The sequence below is a fragment of the Leucopleurus acutus genome, assembly GCF_964270905.1.
Source record: "Leucopleurus acutus genome assembly, chromosome: X".
NCBI lineage: Eukaryota > Metazoa > Chordata > Mammalia > Artiodactyla > Delphinidae > Leucopleurus > Leucopleurus acutus.
The window spans coordinates 114,683,958-114,697,595 of NC_139148.1; the positions used below are offsets into that span (position 1 = coordinate 114,683,958).

General features: G+C 43.7%; 1 protein-coding gene across 1 annotated transcript in view; it reads right to left on the bottom strand.

Annotated features, from left to right (window-relative positions):
• Positions 1–5,480: 5,480 nt before the first annotated feature.
• The window catches only part of GPC4 (glypican 4), a gene marked incomplete at its 5' end in the record, with an annotated part of 114,837 nt that continues 106,679 nt past the window's right edge, over positions 5,481–13,638 (bottom strand). The window contains 5 exons of the mRNA XM_082865358.1: positions 5,481–6,954; positions 7,053–7,228; positions 7,890–8,026; positions 8,619–8,765; positions 8,859–8,989. Coding sequence (XP_082721484.1) covers positions 6,752–6,954; positions 7,053–7,228; positions 7,890–8,026; positions 8,619–8,765; positions 8,859–8,989 — 794 coding nt within the window. The 3' untranslated portion in view covers positions 5,481–6,751. The remainder of the gene's footprint in view (positions 6,955–7,052; positions 7,229–7,889; positions 8,027–8,618; positions 8,766–8,858; positions 8,990–13,638) is intronic.

The following is a 13,638-nucleotide window of genomic DNA, read 5'->3' on the forward strand; positions in this document are numbered from 1 at the left end:
GCAGAAACCAAGGCCAGACGTGTCATAGATCAGATTACTGCCCCAAATCCCATGTGATGCTGGAGGCCCACATATCCAGAGCCATTAGAGACCTCTGCTCACCAATAGCTGGCCTCTCTAGGTAGTTCATCTTTGGAGTCTGTTTCAATATGACAAGGACGTGCAAATTCGTTTGCTTGTACATTTCTCCAAATGGGAACTTAGCAGACAAATCACACAATGTGAGGCACAAAAGGATCCAGCCAGCCCTGACTTGTGTGGAGGCCAGTGGCCCAAGGGGCAAGTTGCAGAACACCAGTCCCTCACAGCAACCTCGGACGCTGCCTTCCTCCCCCACACCACTCTGATCCACCTCTTGGATCCAGGGATTTCTTTCATCATCAGCGTACAGCATCTTTGGTTTATCCAGTTACATAACTCACTACTCATTGAGTAAGGGAAGAAACCCTCTTTGTTCAAAATGGACCATTTACACATTCTAAGAAGGCAGTTGGCTAAACTTTAGTTATAGAAATTCACCCTTCCCACAACTCCCGATTCTAGAGGTGTGATTCTCCTCAGACTAGTGAGGCCAACACTTGCCTTTCATTTGGAGGCAGAGTCCTCAGTCCCTGCCGATCTTAAATTACGTCTCTCTGGACCTTGTAACAAGGTCTGAATACCTCTAGTCAAGGACCTTGCAAATTTTTCTAGCACATACTGTCTGATGGGCATGCTAGGACATATGTTCAGGAAACAACCAACAAAAGCTCCAGGGTTCTCTCCCCTCCACCCCCTTGTCCAAGGCAGGAAATGGCAAGTCAAACTCTCTTGACCCTAAAGCACACATTTTGTCTTCAGATGTTGTCCTTTCTAAGATGAACTGAGACCAGCCCAGCAGGAGGAACCTATTGTTACACTCCCCAGGCTAGAGCAGCCCCTGTTATCTCGGATCTTTGTGTCCAATCTCTGACCCAGGTGTAACTTTCAAGGTGGAATCTTGTCAAGGGCTCTTTAAGAAGCCCAGATACTATTCACTGGGCCCCATTTATCCCATCTGTCCTCACAAAGCTCCGGCTGATTAAGCAGGTGTGAATGTTCCCAACGTAAACCATGGTATTCTTCTCAACAGATCAAGGCAGCTGTCCGGGCACCCCCAGAGCCCATTCACACAGGGTCACGTGAGGCTGTCCTGCAGAGGACAGACAGGTTCACTTGACTTAATCCCAGTTCTTCAAGAACCAGCAAGTAGAGACCACATGGTCCCTTGCACTATCATCCGAGCTCTTTCTGTTTTGAAATCGGGCTGAGCAAAGAGCCACTGCCACTGCGGTTAGAAAACCTCGGCATCATCAAGATTTGTCTCCAGGTGGTCCTGGACTCCTTGCCCTGAACTCGGGTCAGCCAAGTCAACCAGTGTCTGCCATGACCCTTACCCTGGCCCTTCCACAGGACCAGGACAGCTCTACGTGCAGCAAGCCTGACAAGCCCCGTCCCCCTTCCTGATGATTCAGGGAGGTGGAATAAGGGGAAAAGGGTAATCAGAGGAAAAATACCACTTGAGATAAACAGGCTTTTGTGGCAGCCCAACCTCGGTTCCAGACCTGGTTCTTGCATTTCTTACCTGTCACCCCTTGGACAAGTTACCCAGCTTCTTCCAGTCATTTGACACATCTGCAAAATGGAGGGATTTCTACTCTGCCGGATCGTGTGAGATCATTGCCGTGGCCCAGCTTTTGTGCCAGGCACACAGGTTCATCCCACCTCGCTGCTCAGTCGAGAGGTTACAGGTGAATTAACGGCAAGGAACTGCTTTCCCTTTTACAGTAAACAAGCCCAAATAACTGTTCCTTGCTGCTGCCAGAGCTCGTTCCAAAGTACTCAGAACTCCAACAGAATAACAACAATTTTTCCTTACACTTGAGAGACATGAGAGCAGGGGCACTAAAGACCTTGAAAGGCAAATGTAGTGAAAGAGGATTGAGATCCTACTGCATGTTCAGAAAATCACCCACTGACCATGATTATTTCTTTCTGGCCAACCTGGCACCAACTGCCCATGCCGTGAGCCACCAAGAACAGTGGGTTACAGGCAGCTTGAGGCTGTCAATGGTGATGCAGAAATGCAAATCCCAGGCAGTGGTAAATCTAAGAAGTTCTATCTGGAATGCATTTTATATGTGCATGTGTGTATATATTTTTTTCTTGGCAGGAGACTTACCTTCCAAATTATGTTTCCCTTAGGCTATTATTAAAAGAGTGTGCATTTCCCAAACACACACCACTACCAGCAGGGCAGCCCATAAGTGACTGGGATAGTCTAACTGGGTAGAGTCTAACTGGGATTAAGTGTTTGAAAATACACAAATACACCTCTGTGTGTAGATATGATTGTGTGTATACACACACAAACACACGGGACTTCCAACTCTGTCTGCTAAGAAACACAAGTGCAGAGAACTTTGATCAAAGTCCATAAGACCTTTAGGAAAGCACGTTGGCTCAACACGCATGTGCTGTTTTTTCAGTTCTTTAACCACACCTGTCACCTTTCATCAGCTTTAACCTGACAGGATTGACACATGAAAACCTTATTCTTTACAATGATCCTGTATTATTTTTTCAGAACTCCTAACATTTAAGTGTCAAAAGTAGAGTAAAATGGGCATTTAATTCCGCACATGGACACTCATGCTGAGAAATGGATTTCTGTAGTTTTTACTGATTAATTCCGAATTTAGAAATCACTTCAAACATCGATGAGTGAAACTTTAATCTTACATGAAAACTGAATGTGGACATTTGCATATCGTAATGATTCCTCTATCGCCGGACAGGTACATCACGCAGTAACCCAGACGATCTAGTTACACATTTTCCTAACACTCTCGCCTCCATCCTGTGTGGCCGCTGATGGTGCTTCCAGGCATTTGGGCGTGAGGAAACATTAAGAGTACTTCATTCTATTAAATATGAGTCGATTCCAGAGCACATTTCATTTCTAAACCATTTCCAAGCATTAAGAGTGATATTAATGTGCTGTGTTCTAAGAGGATCTTCCCAATCGCTTTTGCCAATGTCTTCTTCACTGGTGATGCTATGGAAATAAAGCGCCAAAAATGAAGCTTAATGAACCACAGGCAGCATCCTAATTGTGCACTCCAGGATGATAGCACTACAACGCCCAACTGCTCCTCGTCAATTCCATGTTTGTTTCTTGAAAACTTACCTAGATTAATCTGGGCCAAAATGCAGTAAAAATCCAAACTGTGGCAGCATGGAGAAGCCATGCCTTTAGAACAGGAATCCATTATCTTTAGGGACCCCTCTTCCTCCTCTCAATACTTTTTAAAGTTAATCTAAAAAAATGAGATGATTGGGTATAATATGCTACCTTTCATGTAAAGAGGCAAAAAAGAAAAATCTATTCATATTTGCTTCTGTTTGTCTAAAGGAACTTCAATTAATAAGTTTATCTAATGTGTGGGAGGTAACTGGGCAGATGGATGCAGGAACAGGACAGAAACTTGCGCTTTGCACCTTTATAGTACGTGTTTTGGGTTTTAAACCCTGTCTATACATTACCTACGTAAAAACTAAATTAGACAAATAAATATTATATGGCATTTGCCTTACTGATGGACTCAAAACTCCTATATTACCGGGTTATCTTTCAGGTATTTTGCACATATATAAAAAGGATTTTTACAAGAAAATAATAAGGAGTTTAAAAGTGGAAACTGAACTTTTAAAGTATAATGTATCACGGAATGCCGAATTATATTTTTCCCACTAAGCTTTAAGTTGGAAGAAACTTCTCAGTGCTTTTATTATTTCAAAAAAGAAAGTTGTATTTGGTAGTCTGGTATTTGCTTGAGAGTGAGTGCGCACACACACGCGCGCACGCACACACACACACACACGCTTCCTGTAGTAGTTATTAACATACTACCTTTTAGCTATGCAAATGGACATAGTCTGCCAACACAAAAGGGCAAGTAGAATTTTGTGTAGCACCATCTATACCTATTTTTATTCTGGTTCTGTCATCACATATGATACATTTTACTTCAAAAATTTAACTGTTAATTTTCGTAAAAAATTACCTGCAAACCGTTAGGTTTCTAACACTCAGGAACTAAAGTTCAAAAATTTAAGTCAATCGTTTGTATGGTTTTATCAAAATCATAGGTGCCAATTACTGACTTTTTGAAATAAAGTACAAATCCAAGTGTCGTAAAATGTTGTTTCTTAAGGTACAGATGAAAAACGACTTTGTAAAGCACGAACCCTTCGCGTGCGATTAACTGAGGCTTTGGAAAAGTAAGGTCTCCTCACAAAGCTTTTTTTCTACCTCATATGCTAAACTCTTAGGTTTTAAAATATTCAACTTGCCTTTATTCCTGTTTTGGGGAGGGTGTGGGGGTGTGAGCCTGCCAGCTGGTTAGAAGCCAAGAGTTATCCAGTCAGACCTGAGTGGAAAAGTCTAGGATTTGTTTATTTCATATTCAAGTTCAAAAGCAAGAGACGATTTAAATAATAACAGAGTAACAGGAAAAAAAATGCAAAGAAAGAAAACAAATCAGTTAGACTCCAGAAGAACCTTCAAGAATATTTAATTCGGAAAATGTTATTGGTTTCGAGAACTTGACTGAAAGAAAACAGCTGGGCAGAGTTCAAGGTTTTAAATTAAAAAACAATCTAACAAAGTCTATGGGGATAACTCTTTGAGCCACATTTTGGAGACCAGATTCATTTCTACCAAGTAAAAATAATAGCAGTCTAAGCTAAAAAGGAAATTCCTCACAACTGAGGTAGTTACTAAGTATCAGCACATTTTCCAAGTTCTCACAAGGCAGCTTAGCTATTTACAATCAATTTTTCCTCATACATAAATGGAGCGCCTTTTCAATTTTATGTCTTCTGTGATTTGTTTAAAAAATAAAAGAACAAAACACTTATACACACCAGCCAGAATATGCCTATTTTATTAACATCATGCTTTAATAAATAACTGGCTACTTCTAATAAAATTAAGCCTCTGTTGACAACAGCCCCCAATATTCCATTTTGTCCATTCTACAGAATTTGGTGTAAAAAGTTGAAGGAAATGTAGACCCTGAGCTATCAAGTAATTATGTTTCAATATAAAAATAGAGAATTACTCTTACAACTGAAGATTAAACAATAACACAAACAACCTCTCTGTGGGTTTCAGCTTCCGTGGAATTGGTTGGGATCTTAATGGCTGTCTAAAGCAGGAAGAGACTTGCAGAGCGTGATTCTTTCTGAAGACTTCTGGGAACCCTTTTTAACGTGGTTTTGTTACATTCTCATAGTTTTATGGGCTGTCATTTGGTAAGGACTCAAGGCAAGAAAGGGCGCCAAAGGGGCCAAGGCAGTGCTTACTTACTCTTTGGCCTGGGACAAGAGATGATGGCCTTTGCCCGTTCACCCGAGCGGCTAAAGGTCATCACTAAGATGTGGTCTTCTCAGCTCTACCTACTCCCCAAGTGGGCTGCTTGGCTCATAGGGTAGCACACAGCTGTGAACCATGCACGGCAAGACCCTTGCCTTTCCGATCAGACGGGGCTGGGAGAGAAAAAGACTCAAATAAGACACCTTAAATCTCTTTTTTTTTAAAAAAAAGCAACCCTGGGATCCAAAAACAAACACAAATACACCTGCTCGGACGAAAACTTTGCTGAGTGTTAATAGTTGCTCCCTGAGCCCAGGCTGTACCCCGTTCTGGCTAGCCCCAGACAGCCCCCCTATATGAGCGGGGTTGAAAGCTGCAACAAGAAGGACCAAATGAGACTGTTGGGATATCAGTTCAAGGAGGGTCAAGTGTGGACACGAAGACCAGCAAACGGTGGGCGTGCTCACTTGCCTGGATAAAAAAACCAAACCCACCCCCAAACTAAGTGTGAACAGGTGATAACTACGATATCCTGCATGCCTTATATCTTTCGAGGGAGAATGCAACAGGAATCTTCTAGATGGACTACACTTTAAGTATAAGCGGCTTCAAGAAATGGACCTGTGATCTTAGTTTATACAATCCAACTCAACCAAAATGGGTAGTCTGCAGTCTCTTCCAGTCACCGGCTATAAATGAAGTATAACCTTCTTCTTGTATTGATGTTTGAATACAACCTGACAAGTGACTCAGAAGCCCCCTTGCGCCTTCACATTCTGTCCTAACTTAATAAACATTTTTAAAATGACCTCCTCTTCTCTCCAGATAAGGCAACTAAAAACAACAGGGATAAATGGCAATTTTACTGCTTGTTGGGCTTTTTCTTTTAATAAGGTAACATGATAAATAAAACCTGCTTCTGTACAGCTATTTAATATTTCAGAGATACGTACATGTTACATGCCAAGAAAGGACCCTGGTTTTCTTGTAAGAAACAAGGTGAGACCGTATTGAAGAAGAAAAAAAAACCCACAAACAAACAGAACAAAAACAAAAACAAACAAACAAACAGAGTGATAAAAATCACAAATGCACAACTAACTACAGTTCTGTACCTACACTGTTAGCCACATTTAACATGATTCTGAGGAAGCAGGACCGACCTTACGTACAAATCCCCTTTTCCCGCAAAACTGAATGAAAAAACAAAGTCAGCATCTTTTAAACCAGTGGCCACATAGTAAAAACTGTACATTGTTGTCCATTCATTTAAAAAGCAAAGTCACTAGGATGGTATAAAAGTGATAACCGGTGCCTTTTTGATGATGAACACTTCTTCTCTAAGGTTGAGAATTATCTCCATTCTCCCTGCATAACCAGGGACAAGATGCAGAAGACAGTGAGGAGGTAGGGCCGGGCCCCAGCGGGGACCCCAGCGCTGCTGGCTTTATCGCTGACGCTCTTCCCAGAGTGGTCAGTTGCATTATACTCAAACTCCGAAGGGCACTGCTGATACTCACATCCGCTTCCACTTCCTTCTCCACTGCTCTCATCACCTATTTTTGAAAAAAAAACAATGGAATAGAGATTTCACTCTGCTGCTTCTCATCACAAGGTATATAACAATTTGTCCTTTAGAAGTACAAATGCTTACTGATATCAAAGAAGTCCACATCATTCCCATTATAAGCATTCTTCATTTTACTGGTCATAACTCGAAGAGCCATGATTTGACGAAGGATCAGTATGTCCGGTTTGCTGGTGTCAACCTGGACCTCCGGATTATTGCCCTGGTTGGCTAATCCGTTTCCTGTCACTGCAAACAGGTACCTGCAATGAGGAATGACCCCATTCACATGATCAGTAAAACAAAAAGTTACAGAAGACAGTCAAAGATTCCTGCCTAGGTTCTAGCATTTTCCACGGAGTGCAATGAAATGCAAGTGCTTGCCTTTCGAATAACTTGAATCTCTCCTTTTCCTGGGTATACATTATGTTTCTCCAATCTGACTGTGACCTTTTTGAAAACTACCCATTTCGTGGAGGTTGGTGGGTCAGAGTGAAGTGGGTACTTGTCTAACTTACTGAGTATGTAGGGGAGGGACACAGAGCATCGCCAAGTAAGAGAATGAGACCCTTGGAGAACTGGTACTTTATGAGGCCAGGCCGTCGAGCACAGGACCACAGGTATAAAACATTAAAAATAATGACACTATTAAAACCGCTCAATCCCTCATTGCAGCTGTAACACCAGCTTATAACCACTGTCACAAACCTTTGACCCAGAACTCTTTGCAAGTAGCTGGGGGCCTTCCTGACACTTCTACAGCAGAGCCAATTCCTAAGAATGTCTAGAAGCCTTCCATGTTGTTGCCACCTACTTGTGAAATGCTTCATGCTGCCTCGACTAAACAACTGAGCAAACCTTCTCTGAAAGGTCTCCGGGCATCTAGGAAGGGAGAGATTGCACACCCGTTCGATGGAGGCTAACCTGCTTTTGCCTTTTCCATTCCAGCAGTCATCCTCATTGCCGTTTCCTGCAGCCATCCTCTCATCGTTGCAGACGTTACTAGGAAGAGAGGACCAGAACTTCTTGGCCTGCTTCAGTTTCTCCTTGACATCAGTAACCTCATTAAGAAAGAGAGAAAGAGAGACCTCTGTAAAACCCCAAAACCACCTCCACATGTGCCCTTTTCATCACTGTAAAGTGTCTCCAGAGTCTCTCCGTAGTCAGAAGAGAAAAATGCAGATCACACTGATATGTAAAATGTATAAAATCACCCAAAGAATTAACAGGTGAAATAGAAGCTCTGTGAAAACCATGTTGCCTAGTGCCTAGATCCACCGTCCATTCTCGCTCTCCATTAGAACCGCCATCTGAGGCCCACCGGGTCTCACACCCCGGAGATACACTGATACGACACAGTCTCTTCTCGCGGGCTTTTATAACTCAGGATCCAACCTACGTGTTACCCACACTGTGAAACAAAAGGCAGGTGTTCAGATATGCCTCGGCACACCCCATTTGTTAGCCTACGGATGAAATTTCTGAGCTAGGGAATCAAAGAGGCAGATTCACTGACATCCCTGTGCAAAGTTGCTGGAAAACTTTCACTTGAAAAGACCCAACAGTTGGAAGCGTCCCAAATAAAGATGCATTTGGAGCAAATGTTTTCAGTTCTTTGTCATTAAACACGGCCATTCCTGCCAAAGTGCTCACCAGTCGGTCCAAACTAGTGCCAGCTGCTGTGGTTGGGCGCTCCTCGGGGTGAAAGGGTCTGAAGCGGGCACTGAAGGCACTTTCAGAGATGGAACGGGAAATCCGACCAGCTGGGAGAGGCTTAGGGGGTCCACATCCCTGGAAAACCTGTATTGGCATAAGTGTGGTCACGTGATGGAAGTGACATCGCAGGCTGGAGCGGGCCCCGTCCTCTCCTTTCCAGGACCCGGCCTTCCTTACCTTCTGAGACACCTGCACGCTGTTCTCCTGCATGTTCATAATAGCATCCGAAATCTTCACATCGATGGGATCCATGACCGATTCAATGTTGAAAGGACCCTCTAACCTCTCGGCCACCATCAGCATAGCATCTAACATGAGGTTTGGGGCAGAACAATACAGCATACAAAGGAAATCATTAGCTTGGCCTTGAGTGATCAGTCTGATTACTTTACTGTCTTTGATTCCCTTGGGTGGGGTGGGGGGGTGCTGGGGGGGAGGGGGAGGCATGATCATCATTAATTCATGCTTTTAGATCTATTTCTATGACACAGAACTTCATTCAGTCAGTATGTACCACTAGCTCTCTAGAGTGTGAAGTGACCAGATGAAGGCTTTATTCCACAGCAAGGAAACCCAATCGGGAACCTTCTAACACACTGACTATTCATCCCTCCATGTGTCAGTGGCTGTCGTTGTACGGCTCTGAGCTAGCTCCCAGCTGACAAACCTAAGGCTGGAAGCAGAATAACATTCCAGTTCTCCCAGAGACCTCCACGGATCTTCTCATTTCATGTTCCATTTACAAGAGTCAAAAACATAAATCAGTTCGAATCCTGGCATACCAATTCTTTTCTTTCATTTTTTAAATGAAACCCTTTGAGATCCTTGAGTGCGCAGTTAGAAAATACAAATGAAAGTGCTCCTAGGAACTCTAATGACCTTTCAAATAATGACATTTTGAGAAATGCAATTTTTGTATTAAGATAAACTTCCCATTTCAAATACAAGGGCCTTGAGTTATTTTAAAGCAAAAACATGTACCTCTTTTTTTTTTTTTTTTTGCGGTACGCAGGCCTCTCACTGTTGTGGCCTCTCCTGTTGCGGAGCACAGGCTCCAGACGCACAGGCTCAGCGGCCATGGCTCATGGGCCCAGCCTCTCCGTGGCACGTGGGATCCTCCCGGACCGGGGCACGAACCCGTGTCCCCTGCATCGGCAGGCGGACTCTCAACCACTGCGCCACCAGGGAAGCCCTGTATCTCTTTTTATTCAAATGAAAAGACAACCCAAGACAGGGCACAAAATCCATGTGTTCACAATATGAGTCTTCACTAATTACTCTGGAAATCACTTTTTCATTTTGGAGGAGTCTAGAATTTTTTAGGACACATTGAATCTCTTAAATGAAAAGCACTGTATGGGTTTTCTTGTCATCCATGGTCCTTGGGATTATGCGATGTAGTATTTTTCCCTGATACTTATTGTGTAAAATTAGAAGAAATTGGAAAGGTAATCTCCAAATGAGAAAAAGGATGCCTCATTCATGACACACAGTGAACTTTTAAACTTGTTCTTTCCCCTTAAAGGAGAGTTAGGTTCACATTCTCCACAGCCTTCAGGTAGTCCAAGGACAGCTGCCAGAAAGAAGGGCGAGTTTTTAAAGATGGTGTGTCTCTCTCAAAGCGCAGGCCACAGCTGAACTTCTACCCGAGCTCGCTGATGGAAAGGAGTTCTGGCATCAGCAGATCAGTGAACCCAAATCTGGTCAGCAACCTTTCACCTTCCCCCAAGAACAAATGCAACCCAACATTTTAAAGCACGGGCTCATTTCTTTCAACTACAGTTCCGATGTCACAAACCACGAATAGATGTCCGTGCAATGCAATATTTTTGAAAGTCATAACAAATGAAGTTTCAGGTTGCATTGTGGCAAGCGCCAATAAACTGACACTTCCAACCTCTAAGGAAAGGCTGCCAGCATGAATATACCATTGTGCTCGAGGAGAGGAAAAATGCGTTTGATGTGCTAGCAAAAGGGGACTTTTGTAAACAAGTGGCACACAACCTAAACGTGTTCATCATTGTCGAAGCATCAGGGCTGCCACGTCCAGAGAGCACATGCCTTCAGAGCCGAGAAGGAGTTGCTGGCTCCAGAGAAAAATATTATGAAGGGACAGACCATAAACATCTCAAACACAGAGGTTTCAACAGGAAGGAAACGGCGCACCTCGTCACTACTTATCCCCCTAGTGGCAAGGAAAGGCCAGATCGTGAACGTGTTCACGTGTTTGTGAAAGGGACCATAAACCCCAATTCTTCTGGCTGTTTGGTGTCTTTGTCAACTCCAGGCCTGCCGGCTGTGCACAAGGCCCTGGGAAGGGAGCGGGGCCGGGCCCTTGTCGCGCCGCTGCCATGGCGTTGTGTGTCCCCCCGAGACTGAAGAATGCGAGTGAGGCTGTGGTCCGCCTGGAGGCTGCAACCCGGGAGCCAAAGCCGCGCCTCAGCCCCAGGGCAAGTCCTGCCTGGCTATCCACTGGGCGCCTCCAGAGAAGCGGACGGCCCTGATGAGAAGCCCCGAGAGGAGTCCCACGATGGCTGGTCCGGTGTTGTTGCTTCTGATGGATCTAGGCTGCAGGTCTCCCTTTGCGGGGTATCTGACCGGCTCCTGCCTCTTGCCAGGAACTGGCTGACGTCCCAGCCGGCAATCCCGACCCCCTCATACTAAATTCCCAGTGGCAGCAAACATGGGACGTTCATAAGGGTGGCTAGGAGCCAGATGAATGTTACCACGACGGCAGTATGCGACGGACAGCAAGTTGCACCTACCCGTAATTTATGATTTCCCAGAAACTGACTTTCGTGGTCGTGGTGGTGGTGGGAGTATTTTTCAAAAAGAAGGTTTCCTGTAACCAACCTCTTACGAAGCCAAGTCCAAGGTGTTTTGACTATTCGGATCCACCTTGATAAAGCTGGACGACAGTTTAATAGGTACAGTTCAAGAGAGGGACACGAGGGCTCGGCAGCAAGAAGGCAGAGTTGGAAAACTCATCCTTAGTCTCTTCAAAGGGTCTAGTCCAACTGCAGGAGTTTAGTGCTCAGGACACGCCCCCCGCCACCCGGGCAACAAAGCAGCCCCTTCTCACTAGAGAAAGCGATTCCTCTTGCACTGTGCCGCCGATAATCAGAAACCCAATCTTCAGCCTCGCGACCCGACTGGATGAACAAAAGGCAGTTTCCCGACTTAACCCCAACATCTGATGTAAAGAAGTGGGGAAAAAATCCCTTGCCCATTCATTAACTGCAGTCATTTTAAGGGGGGGAAAATTCCTTGCAAAGAAAAAAAAAAAGAACTTATGGTAAAGGTATGTAAATTGGGACTGAATTCTATAACCACAGAGCAAATTAAACCCTTGTGAAAATCCACGAAAAAGCACTGGAGATTAACAATGTCTATTACTCCTGGCCTTTTATATCAGCTTATTAGAAATAAATAATAAAACACCCATTAAAAATGAAGCTTAGATATAATTATATTCCTCCTCCCTCCAGAAAGCATCACTTAAAATAACTGAAGAAAATTGATTCTGAAATCCTACCAATTTCCACTTGGGTTGAATTTTTGTTTCATCAAAGATAACAAACGTAATTTGTAAAACACACAGCGAGAATAGTGGCAGCAAGGGAAGTCCTCCTTGATTTAGAGTACCTGGTTGAAGACGTTAATTAAGCAAGCCAGAGTATGGTTTTAATACGGACCTGCAGACTCTTGGAAAAAATATGTAGAAGAATTTGTATTTTAAGACGAGTTTCTGAGTTATAGTTTCTGTCAGACACATTAGAAGAACAGAATAGTGTACCTCATTCCTGATGCGCCTGTAGAAAAGTTACCCAAACTAGATCATTGTCACCAGACATTGTTGCTACTGTATAGCAAACGCTACAGCTCTGCCCAGAGAACTAGTGCATTAGATGTTACAGGGGAAAGCGAAACGGCAAACCATCTTGTTTTTTAAAAATGAATTTAGCAGAAGTGAGCTGCAAACTTGACATTTGGGGTGGGGGTGAGAGTGGGATTAAAAAAGAAAGGAAGAAAAAACTTTCAACTTTAGATCTAGAAATGCCATGGGCTTTTATTTCCATGGGAAATATTTTCCAGCAACAATTTCTCCCATGGCTTCTTTCTGGGCATGATGGGCCATTTGTGCGTGTGTGTGTTGACTGGTCTTATGCCTTCCCTTTCATGGGATTCGGCTTTTCTGTGTGTGGAAGATTTTTTCAGGTCTTCTAGCTTTGAGCTATTTAGGCTACAATTGTGCTGAAGCGTTTGATATTCACGTCTTTTTTTTTCCCTTGTGTCAGTGTTCTCAAGAATCTGTTGGAGCCAATTTATTGATGCACTTTCAGAGTTAATATGGTAATCAGCTCTCATGCAGACTAAACAGCATTCCCCGGCTCCAATCCCCGCATTCCCCTCCCCCAAAAAACCCTCAGCAAATTGCGTACATGTTCCCATGATGTGGACAAGTAAGTGAAAAATAGGTGCTTACAAAGACACTCAAATTCTACAATTATGTAAATGTGGCTGGGTATGGGAGAAAAACCTGAGTTTGTTTTGGGGTGCTGATAGTATGTGGGTGAAGCCCCACCACCACTAGCAGCTTCAACAACTGCGACTAACATTCCGGGATTCCCATATGCATTAAGCAGGCATCGAGGGAGTCGATGACTGGATATTTCAATCATCCATAATTTGTCCCTTCCCACATAATTAACATTCTTAGAAACAGGCCACTTTACTTCCATTGTTGTCTGGGTTCCCAGTAATGGTTTTCTAAGTTTTAGGTGTAGACGAGAACACTGACCTCTAAAATTATCAGGACAAAAGTCCTTCCATTCTCACCAGAGCAGTCTGTGATTGTTAAATCTCTACAGAAACATAACCCTTACATTTCCACAATCAGATTGCACCTGATCCAAATACCCAATGGGTATCTGGCCGTTTGCAGAAGTTTTGGTTG